We start from the raw sequence: 12,322 nt of genomic DNA on the forward strand, positions 1-12,322 counted from the left end.
GATCATTCACAATCGTGACGGTGATGATTAAAGTGTTAAAAATTAATTGAAGAGACCCTGCAAATATGACTTGTATGCAAGATATATTCAGTATTCTGTTCTTGTTATCGAAGTTATTTTGATTTTTACACTTCCAGAACTCGATCTCATCTACTTTGTTTTTGCCCACACTCCACCTTTTGTGTGTGTGTGTGTGTGTCACTCTGGCTTTCCCAACCCTTTCTGTGAAGGAAATATGTTAACACTGTAAATGCCTTTTGTAGCATAGAATTTGACCGCGATGATGAGTTATTTGCCACTGCTGGAGTTTCTCGGCGTATTAAGGTTTTTGAGTTTTCCTCTGTAAGTATCAGGAGGTCTGTGATTTTGTTTAAGCATTACAGATACTGATGGTTGTCTGTAAATGAAGTAGTAAATGTGCTATTCCCTGGCTGGATTTCAGGACCTTAGACTGATCTAAAAATCCTATGCTGATGGTTGTTATATGACAATAAACTCTTGGCTGTTGACATTATTTCAAAAAAAAAATGAGGTTTTAAATCCTTCCTCAGCTATTGTAGCTTGTTATGGTGGTTCCAATGTTATGGCATACTTATGGTATCATGTCCTGATCAGATGATCAAAGCCATCCAGTTTTGAAAAATTTCTTCTTCTTATTACTATTATTAATATTATTTTTATTTTTGATGTTATGACCATATTTTCAATTTGTTTGCTAAATTACTCTTAATTTGGAATCATGCAGATGTATCCTATTCACTAGCTATAATCTGTGAACTTATATTTACCTGCAACATTTAGTTTTACCTTGTTGGTTGTTCTTTGCTTGTCTGGGTGCTTTTCAGGTGGTGAATGAACCTGCAGATGTCCACTGTCCTATAGTGGAGATATCAACACGTTCCAAACTCAGTTGCCTGAGTTGGAACAAGTACACTAAGAACCATATAGCCAGTAGTGATTATGAGGGGATAGTAACTGTTTGGGATGTAAATACGCGTCAGGTACTAATAGTTTCTTTTCTGAGCCTTGAAGCTTTTCTCATTCCAGTGTTCTACAAATGGGCATAGTACTAAATCTCGTTTCGTTTTGGTGTTTCGGTCTGACTGAAATTTCCGAGATACCGAAATATGGTATTTTTTCTGTGGGTGTAAAATGCCAAAATGACCGAGATTTCCGAAATTTCCAAAACGAGATGACCGAAATTACCGAGAATTCCGAAATGAGATGACCGAAATTTCCGAAATTTCACCAAAATATTCGAAATATTGCATTTCGTTTCGATTTGACCGAGACACTCGAAATTCTCTAAATCTCGACCAAGACGAAACGAGTTTTAGTACTATGCAAATGGGCTGGAGGCTGGACCATTCTGGCCGAGCAGTAAGGGGGCTGATGGTTAGACTGTTTCATGCAAAAGGTCCAGACAGTGGCCCAATAAACAAAAGATAGGAAATAACATGTTATGAGTTATAGCACAATAAGACAATAGGGTGTTCTGCACTGGTATAAGTTCTTGCTTTTGATGCACAAGGTCTAGATTTCCGGTTTTCAGAATCCCCCTTTATACGACAAACTTCAGCTCTTTCTGAATGGCCATTGAGAACCAGTTGGTCTGTTGACCAGCCAATGTTCTTTGTATCACATGTGCTCTTGACTTGGAAAAAGGCTATGTTTCTTAGCTGGCCCCATTTAGTTGGGAAAAGGCTATGTTGTTGTTTATGTGCTCTTGACTTGGGACCAGATCATTCTCCTTTGCAGCAAATAAACCACAAATATTTTGACAATAATTGTCTTATTTTATACTTAACTGAAATATCAACATGTTGTAATTGGATTTTGTGGGTTTGCAGAGTGTGATGGAATATGAAGAACATGAAAAACGAGCTTGGAGTGTTGATTTTTCGCGCACAGAGCCGTCAATGCTTGTGTCTGGTAGTGATGATTGCAAGGTATTTTCTCTTTCATTTTCTTAGTTGAATAGCCAACCGTCCTTGTTTGACTGGGTGATCGATGATGTATTAGCTAATGGCTAAAGGGGGGGGGGGGGACTTACATATGTCTAGGTTTGATAGATTCAGTGGATTATCACTTGTGTAAAATCGGTTTTAATATGGTACCCAAACAAAATCGGTTTTAATAATCCAATAAATCCACCAGCAAACTGCTTTTTCCTATCCAGCATTCAAGATATGCAAAAGAGTGGAGCTGACAATAAGATCTCATAAAAGATTTGGCTTCAACCTATTATTCCACTTAAGGAAAAGGAGACCTAATCCATGATTGGTTTACGTTTCCATCCAAGTATTTGGCAACATGTTGAACTGCTCCAGTGGGATTTTTAGTGATGCTAGGCTTGCTAGCAAAGGGATAAGCTCATCAAAAGGTGTTTGCTCAAAAGAGAACGAGAAAGGTCAAATCTTAGGTGCTTCACTAGATTCTTGAGAGTCATCAAAGAATTTGTTGAGGTGAAAATTGTTGAATTACAAATGTGATCCCGGGTTCAATAACCTTGATTACGAGTCGCTATTGGCCCACCCATACCATTAAATATCTCAAGCAACAAGGGTAGTGATGCAGATAAGTCACTTAAAGGGCTCATTTTAATGGAAATAAGCTTTGGGTTGGGTTATGTAGGTGTTGGGCCTTTGACCCAATTGGTTTTCTTTATAATGAGCCACTTTAATGGGCCTAAAATATGGGCAGAAATTAGGAAAACGGGATTTACTTCATTAGTTTAGTTAGAGTCCTGTTTTTGAGTCCAAGTTTGTAAGGGGATACAGCCTCATACACGAATTTGATTATGAGATTGAAACAAAAAAACATAGCTTTGTGCTTTGCTCTGTGAGAGAGTATGGTGAGATGCCATTGGTGAGAGGCTGTGGGTGAGAGATCCGAGTCTGAGAGAGACTACCCTATCTTCTTCTTTCCTTTGTATTTTTTTTTTAATTGGTTTGAAATTTCTGCAAATCTGAGAACCGATCGAAGTATTTGGCTGGACCTGAAGTTTGTGATCCTCTTGTGGACTGGTTATCACTTGTGACTGGTCTACATTTGGTAGTGGCAATTTCATAAATTTGCAGCACAATGGGAACCCTATTTAATAAGCAAATAGGAGCTGAAACTAAACTGTAATAAATCTTGAAAGAAAGGAGTAGAATGGTAACTAAAATGGTCTTAGGAATTAACAGAAACGACTTTAAAAGGCAAGGGCTTTTCTGTAAATTTGATGAACAGTACTTCTTCAACCTTCAATGGAATAAAGGAAGGCAGCAATGGTGTTCAGCTTGCAATGGATGCGGCCCTTCACACGAAGCTTCAATCAAGACAAGGTTGTAAAAAATAGGCCGATAACCATACGGTCTCTTGATTCAGATCCACAATCCCACGAACCACCGACAAGAGATTTAACTAAATCTCTGAAACAGGAACCAGCAGTAGTTCTTGATTCTTATCTACAGCAGAGGTTGATTTGGCCGTTTAGAGCCTGAGTGTGAGGTTGCCCTAGGGTGGTGATATTAACCCTAAAGTTCTGACAAAGAAGGGATTGCGAGGAAGGAGATCGAACCAAATGAGCTGGACTGCTCCAGCGGTTGAACCAACACAGTGGTCCTTGGTTCCTATCTACAGCAGAGGTTGATTTGGTGGTTAAGAACCTGAGTGTGAGGTTGCCTAGGGAGGTGATATTAACCCTAGAGTTCTGAACCAATAGAGATGGACTGCTCCAGCGGTTGGAACCAGCAGTAGTTCTTGGTTCCTATCTACATCAGAGGTTGCTTTGGGGTTAAAACCTAAGACTGTGTTTGGTTAATGCATTCCAGCTTAAGAACACATTCTAAATAAAAACACTGTTATACATTCCCGTTCTCAAATCTTGGTTCGTGTCCAAGAATGAGGCTAGTTCTAGAACAGGGTTTTTATCCATTCTGCATTCACGTTCTTTAGCAAAGCCCTCATTTCATGAAATGCCATAAACAGCCACAGCAGTGATCAACAATGGTGATCGGCGACTATGGAGAACACATGAACACCTCTCTCTCTCCCGAATGGGATCCATAGGTACAGATTCCTTGTTGAACCCTTCCCTGTGGTGATTTTCAGAATCAAAGAGAACAACATCGCCATTTGATAGGAATTCGAAGAGAAATCGATCAGTTTCGGTTTCATCATGACGATAGTGTCACTGTTAACTTATTTCTCCCATGAAAGTCTAGGCCAATCGCCCCACCCCAACACTTTCCTCTCTGCCCTCAATATGGAATGTAGGTATCTCATTCATTATGCTGGTTTCTTTTACGGATTATCCCAAAAATAATTGAAGTCTTCCTAATGCAAGACCAGGGGGGGGTCTGCTATGGTGGGCTTCACAGAGAGAACAGTAGAAGAATTAGAAGAAAGGAGGGGAAAGGGAAGAGGGAAATCACATTCATACACACACTCTCAAAGAGCTCACAAATAACTTCCATTAATCAAATCTGCAGATCTGTTACTCTCCTATGATGACAATGAATAAATAGAGAATAGCCTTGCATAGGAATAGAAACCTAACTATAATAGAAACAACCTAAAATGGAAACTACTAAAATAGACCATATCTAAGGAAAGGAAACTACCTAATAAGCTCCTACGTAATCTCCTCACGAAATAAAACAAATATTGCATCCTAACTAAACTACCAGCCCTTGCCAGACCAGAAAACCGGTTTAGGACCAGTCCTTGGTTTGGGCTTCCAAAGTGGGTCATGCCGGTCCAGCCAGGCTAAGGCAACTGCATCACTTCCAAGTCTCTTTTAAGTTCTAATCTAATCTTACTGCTACAGTTGTTTGGTGCAAATGATTTATAGGCTGTGGGCATTGTCGGTTGAAAGGAGAGGCAACAATATCATTGTTGTTCATGTGCCACTTTCGGAAAGGTTCTTCTCAGAATATGTGATGGGGACGGTGTTAGTGTCGCTGGATATGTGTCGGTTGCAGAGGAGTGAGTTGGCGTGGTTTTTTGACAGGCTCAGCCTGTTGCGGTGCCTCAGGTAGTCAGGCTGCTCAGCACCAGGGGTTACCACAACATCGACTTGGCCGTCGGAGTCGGAATTGGTGTTGCCTTGCTTTTTTAATTCTCTCGTGAGAAGTACCAAGCGTAGGAGAGCAGCTGCCCATCTCGTTTTACTCAACTGAGACTCTGAAGCCTTGGAAATGTTCAATGAAATGCCTGTGCATTCTAAATTAAAGAATGCATTTTATTCAAATATGTACCCAAACAATGTTCTAATTCTAAGCTAGGAATGCATCCTGCATTTCTAGAATGGGAATGCATACCAAACACAGCCCAAGTGTGCGGTCGCCTAGGGTGGTGGTATTAACCCTAAAGTTCTGAGGAAGAAGGGATTGTGAGGAAGGAGATCAAACCAAAAGAGATGGACTGCTACTGCCGTCCAGAAACTGGGCTTGAGATTGTGTTTTTAAAGAAAAAGGTTGCAACAGATATAGATTATTAATAGAGAAAGAGAAGAAACAATACGGTCAAACCTGGGAAGGAGAATACAGATTTGATTTGGTGCAGGGTGAGTGACAGAAAAGGGAAGAGAGAGAAGCGCTAGCAACCAGCAAGCTTCAGCCAGCATACGTAATGTAGTCCTTGATAGGTAGGAGACCTATTAGGAACCAAACAACAGGATCAAATAACAAAAGGGGCTGCTGATTCGAATGGACAGCAGTAGGATTTAGGTCAATTCCTAGGGTTAGGGTAGGATAATGGGAATATAGTTTATAGGATTAAAATAGGCAGGTTTTGGGGAGTTTAGAAAGCTAGGTTTGGTTAGGTTTAGATGAGAATTCAAAATTCCAGAAATTAGGGTTAGGGTTTCGGGTTTTAGAAATTAGGTCAAATTTAGGGTTTTAAGTGGGGTGTAAGGGCTGGGCTTGGGGTCGAGTTTTCTAAACAGGGAGGGGAAGGTTCGATCCAAATATAGGCTGGTTTTGATGGTTAAATCAGGTTGTGGGGTTTTTAGGGCTTTTAGGGCTTTAATGGAGGTGAGGGGATTTAGGGTTTTGAAAGACAAACAGGGGCAGCAGCTTGGGTCGAGTGTAGGGGGTGTTAAGGAGGAGCTGTGATTGGATTTTGGTGGTAATCTAATGGGGGAACAGGTCTGGGCAGAATTAAGACTACCTGGGGTTTATGGAAATCGATAGGATAATGGAGGTTAGGGCTGGAGGATGAGAAGAAGAATGGAATGAATGGAAGTAACTTGCTTGTTGAAGATGATCTTCAATGGAGGCAGCAGCTATGTGATAGAAGGATAATACCACCTTCTAGCTGAAGAAGATCCTCCTGGCCGTTATGGCGTAAGGAGTCGACCGGATTCCACCAGTACATTTCCACCTTGATAGAACCACAAGGATGCACACTCACAAGGAGCAATACTCAACAGAGCAGGGCAGCAACAATGGCAGCAAACAAAAGCTTTTCATTAATCTAATTCGTATTCAATGTTTGCCCCCCTTACAACCTTATATAAAAGACTCAAAAATAGACTCCTACTCTAAAAAGGAAAGGCCTAACTCAATCCTTGACCTATTAGGTAACTTAAATTGACTAGGAAACTAAATTACTAAAGGAAATAGACTCAAAACATGGTTGGACTTATAGAGTCCTAATCCAGCCCAACTTACATCGCATGATCACTTAAATTGAATCAATTGGATACAACCAATTTGAAGCGGTTCAATTAAAAAACATAAAAATAAACTAAGTATTGGGCTAATCCCGTATGCAACCTATATACCCCTAGTTTAGGCTCATTAAAGTGGCCTATTACATAGAAAACTCTTGGGATCAAAGGCCCAACATATATATATCCCAACCCTAGACTTATTCCTAATAAAAGAAGCCTTGTTTGGTGATAATTCTGCATCAATACGTTACCCAAAAACTTCTATCCATTCATTCCAATCTGTGAATGGGGTGATTACAATTTCTTGTATAACTCCAAAAACATAAAAATAGCAACTAACAAGAAATAGAAACTCTATGGATACTATGATTCTTTACTTTCCCAAATTGATACAACCAAATAGATAGGAACTTCTAACATTATGACTAATTTGCGATAGACATACTTTGCCCCACGCCTTAGCTAACAACTACTAAATTTAAAAGATAAATGCTATTACAAGAATGACCCTGACAAGTAAACAAAACTCCATAGTTATCAAGGCGTCGCCTAGGCGATGCCATGGCGTCCAGGCTCCTTGGTTGCCCAGGACGCCTTGGGCACCTAGGCGGGCACTTTGCCACCATGTCGGTGTCGCCTTGATTTTTGACCCTCTAAAAACGCCATGGCTGCCTTCTCTCCTTGATAACTATGCAAAACTCCTATCTAACCCAGCTTGTAGCTGCATCACAATACAAGTCTCAAGGTACTTTTTGTGTGTTATTATGTTAGTATGCCTTTCAAAACCATGATGATGAAAAACTGGGTTGCATCTTTAATCCAAGTTGACACCTGTCAGCTGTGTGAGCTAAAGTAGAGTTTCCTTTCTCGGTGACAGAAGGAAACATTGCTGGATGAAGAAGTTAATCCAAGGCAAGAAAAATACAGCTGGGTGATGAAATTTAATTCTTACTGATAATGATAGGTTAACCCTTCATCTATTTGACTCCTGGTAAAAGAGCCTTTCTTGTGCTTTCTGTAATCTTGTTTATGATTTGAGATGTATTGTGGGATAAATTTCACTTGTGTTTTCTGCTCTCCCTTTTGGCCTGCCTCACAAAGTGCAGCTGTTTAACAAACAGGTTAAAGTATGGTGCACAAAGCAGGAAGCTAGCGTACTAAACATTGACATGAAAGCGAATATTTGTTGTGTCAAGTATAACCCTGGATCAAGCATCTATGTGGCGGTATGCTCTCACACATATTCTAAGTTCTGGAGTCACTGAATTAGGGTTTTCTGCCCTTTTTGAAGGAAAAAAAAATTATTTTTCCTTTTCTTGGGGAGGGGGGGGGGGGGTTTGTTCAGCAAAATTATGTGTTGCAATCCAAAATATATAATTTTTTTTCTCAATTTTCTAATTGACAATTTAGCTATATTATTATTAGGGTAGTTATTGGTGTCACAAATGTTTGTGATGTTTCTGGAAGTCACAAGACAGATACAAGCCATCCATTTTCATGGTTATTCCTATCTAAACCATATTTTTTTGCTCAGAGTTGAGAGAGTACTGGTACAAATGCATGGACATATGTGGGATGCATGCCAACAATACATGGGGGGATTGGATTGAATTAGACTCTGAAATTTGACAGTTGACACGTGGCTACTCTAGACCATGTCTTCTCTATACAATGGTTAAAATGGATATATCATCTGTCCACGTGGTAGCATAGTTTGAAATCTCGCGATATCTCGGTATCTCTGGCTGGTCGAGATATCCGAAATATACCGAAATTTCGTCGAAATATGGTATTTTTTCTACCATATTTCGGCACTCCATCTCGGTGGGTTTTTGGTCATATTAAGGCCTGATACTTCATGTACACCCTTATTTAAGTTGAATAAACACATTTAAACCTTCACATATTGCAAAAAAAAATGAACTCAAAGTGGTGTTTTGGGTTTGCACCCTTGATTGACAGTATACGGTCGGACCCTGATGTATAAATTGTTAAATACACTTTATTTACAAAATATATTGAAATTTCGACAAAATATCACGAAATATACCGAAATTTCACGAAATACACCGAAATTTCACGAAATATACCAAAATTTGGACTTTTTTCATTTCGTATGGTCATCTCGTCTCGGCAATGTCAAGATATCCGAAATATACCGAAATATCGGCGATATATTGCGAGATTTTGAACCATGCATGGTAGAATAGGTGTCTTGTGAAGTTTGGATAAGTAACAGACCCTTGTGACAGTAATATTGCACCTTATTAAGATGATTATTATTATTGTTGTTGTGCACTGCTAGAATATTTGGGTTAGACTAGAAGTGAGGTCATACATAAATGTCCATATGACCTTTTACTTTGACCAAAAATTTTATTACTGCCCCCTTCTCTCCACCCTCATCAAGGTCACTTCATTCTTCCCGAAAGTGTATTTAATATTTAATTTGTGAAAATTATCCCTTCTATGAATGTTATATGAGGTCATTCTCCCACTTCAAGCCAACCAATTCTCTTTGGGTTTAAAACTTTTAAAACTCTCCCGCCCCCCTTTTGTAAGACTAACTCCACATCCTTCACATATGCAGTCAACCATTTTGTGGCTTTTTGCAGGTTGGTTCTGCAGATCATCATATTCATTATTATGATTTGAGGAACTACGACCATCCACTCCATGTATTTGATGGGCATAGAAAGACTGTTTCATATGTGAAATTCTTGTCTGACAATGAGCTTGCATCTGCATCTACAGACAGCACATTGAGGCTGTGGGATGTCAAGGAAAATTTGCCAGTAAGTTATTTTTGTCAAGAAACTACTTTGGTTCTGGTCAAGACATTTTAAATGTCCATTTATTCTGCCATTATGACAATGATAATGCACCTGATGGATAAATGCTTTTGTTTTGGTAGTCAAGCAGAATAGAGAATAGTTATATATGGCTGTACATCTGAGTCTATGGTTTTAAAACTTGCATAACTCACTAATATTAGGGTTTATAGTATGGACCTAGGTTCAATAGCCATCTTCGTCTATTAACAACTAACAATTGATACAAGCTTCCATTATCTCCAGAATAATGTCATGAGAACTTGTTTTTACTCACTGATTGTTAGCATACAGAGCTGAGAGTATCCAATACAGCGATTGTTGCTGGTTTTGTGCTGGGTGGAAATGAGAAGATAGAGAACTTATCTAGATGTTATCCTCTACTAAAATTGCTACATATTGTTTCCTTATTGTCTGCCTATGTCATTTGTTACTTTTAGACAGGGAAAATTGGAATTTTCACTCCCTCATGCATCATGCTAGCACAACTCTTCCTAGCTATGCTGTTTGAAATTGCATCATTTCTCCCCACACCCCCTGTAGTGGTGTCATCCAGATCAAGTTTTTGACCTATCATCAAATTTAAAATTACTGTGATCGTGAAATTTAGACTCACTGTGATTCAAAATACTTTTTAGAGGGATATTTATAGTTGTATGCTCCTTTCATATTTTGTTGAATATTATCAGGTGTGCACATTTAGAGGCCATACGAACGAGAAGAACTTTGTGGGTCTCACTGTTAACAGTGAATACATTGCTTGTGGCAGTGAAACAAATGAAGTGTTTGTTTACCACAAGGTTAGCAAACTTTTTTAGGGTAATTTATTTCTTCTTTATACATTCTAAACTAAACTTGACTTTGGTATTTATTTCCAGGCAATCTCTAAACCTGCAGCTCGGCATAGATTTGGTTCATCTGAAGTAGATGATACTGATGATGATGCTGGATCCTACTTCATTAGTGCTGTTTGTTGGAAGAACGACAGTTCCACAATGTTAACCGCCAATAGTCAAGGAACTATCAAAGTTCTTGTCCTTGCAGCTTGAATTGGATGGGAAATCTGTTGAACTTGCTGTTAATTGTTTTGTATATATTATAGTGAAATTTGGTAGCTAGGAAAAGTTAAGCTTTGAGTTGGCACTTATTGATTCTCGATTGTAGTTGAGAGCCAACAGCCTTCAATTCCCAAAATTTTTAGATGAAGTTAATAAAGTCTTTTTGGCTATTCAATCCATTGGGCTACGAGGGCGAATTTAATGAAATCTTAAATCTCACTTTTTAATATTAATTTAATCGGGAAAAGGAACACTAACTGGTGTTGTGCCTGGGCGTGTATCTGTGCCCAAACACAGCCTAGCGCGAAAAGACCGGCACACCCTGGGTTCAGCTACTATCCTAGGGTCTTTAAAAAGGAGAGTTTTCCTTCACCACATGGGAAAGGTTCACCTACTATCCTAGGGTCTTAAAATGTTCCCCCCTACTTAGGTATAGTCAAAAATACACTAGTACTGTTGCGCAATATCATGTCCTGTCCAATCGAAAGCCACTGTCAAGGGATTCCCTTTCACCATGGTTTAAGGAAAATTTGGTCTTTTGTAAAATGTGAATGAAAATTAGAAATTTTAAAGCTCACATGTATGAAGCAGGGGAAGCAGGGGCAGGGCCCTTCTTAGAGTTAGTAACCAGAATTTTATTAATCAAAAGGGAGCATTATAGATATCAGATTCAATTACATGGAAAATACAATATATTGAACTTGAGCCAATAAATGTATACCCTTTTTTGTAACATCTTAGTTTTCATTTTGATTGAAAATCTTAATTTAGAAATGGATTTGTTGAACTTACATAGATTATATATGAAGATGGTATGCTGGATTACCATTTCAAAGAGAACAATTACTTTTTCCATTGGGTCGATCAAGTCCAAGTTGCTTACTACTTATGGTCATGGAGAAAGGTAGCACAATAGTCATCGTATCAAGCTTGGGCCATTGACGATTGTGCAAGTATATTCTTTGGATTACTTGCTGTGTTAAATTTGTTAGGTCAATGCAACTATAGATATATAGCCCAATCTTGTATTTACATTTTTGTTACCTCCATTTTTGTCCCTTAAAACTCGTTTAATCTTTTTTTTTTTCCATTGCATATGAGATTTAGATAACCCGGCCTATACTTTTGTAGTTAAATACTAGAAAGGGATTGTGTGATCAATGTATGCCCAAAGTTTGAGTGTAAGACAACTCTAAGTGATGGTCACATGGTTTTAGTGCATGGTATCGGCAACACGCAAAATTGACACGATATCGATATGGTATCGGTTTGGATCGGGCAAAATTATTCCTTAATTTCTTTATTTTTTCTTTTCTTATCCCTTAATTTCTTTAAAAAACAAGTTTTTTGATCATTTTACCCCTTATCTGTACCGTGTTACCGATATGGTATTGGCACGGTATCGGTAACGATGACTAGTAAATCCGATACGTATCGCCTGCTACGATGCCAATACTTAAAACCATGGATGGTCATAAACTGATCCCTCTAACCTAAGCATGATGCTCAATGATCATTGCACTATAGCACTGGGATCTATACGTTAGCCTCGTATATTGACATCATATACATTAGAGGGGGAAACATTCTTTTCCATGCGTGTCAAAGTGTACAATAGGGTAGGGGGGGGGGGGGACTCACAGTATTAATGTTGAGAGAGGAAAAAGACTAAGTGAAACGGCTTATATTTTGCACCCATGTATGTACATGTAAAGTTTTCCCAATTTTTTTGTTTTATTGAATTGACATTTAAATCATAAAATGAGATT

At 38.7% G+C, this 12,322-nt stretch overlaps 1 protein-coding gene across 1 annotated transcript in view; it reads left to right on the forward strand.

Moving 5' to 3' along the window:
* Positions 1-10,633, forward strand: part of LOC122642595 (E3 ubiquitin-protein ligase COP1-like) — a 28,456-nt gene extending 17,823 nt beyond the window's left edge. The window contains exons 8-14 of the mRNA XM_043836110.1: positions 264-342; positions 846-1,001; positions 1,851-1,949; positions 7,786-7,890; positions 9,280-9,459; positions 10,185-10,295; positions 10,374-10,633. Of these exons, the coding sequence (XP_043692045.1) occupies positions 264-342; positions 846-1,001; positions 1,851-1,949; positions 7,786-7,890; positions 9,280-9,459; positions 10,185-10,295; positions 10,374-10,544 (901 nt within the window). The 3' untranslated portion in view covers positions 10,545-10,633. The remainder of the gene's footprint in view (positions 1-263; positions 343-845; positions 1,002-1,850; positions 1,950-7,785; positions 7,891-9,279; positions 9,460-10,184; positions 10,296-10,373) is intronic.
* Positions 10,634-12,322: the final 1,689 nt, after the last annotated feature.

The sequence above is a fragment of the Telopea speciosissima genome, chromosome 10 (assembly GCF_018873765.1).
Source record: "Telopea speciosissima isolate NSW1024214 ecotype Mountain lineage chromosome 10, Tspe_v1, whole genome shotgun sequence".
Taxonomy (NCBI): Eukaryota; Viridiplantae; Streptophyta; class Magnoliopsida; order Proteales; family Proteaceae; genus Telopea; species Telopea speciosissima.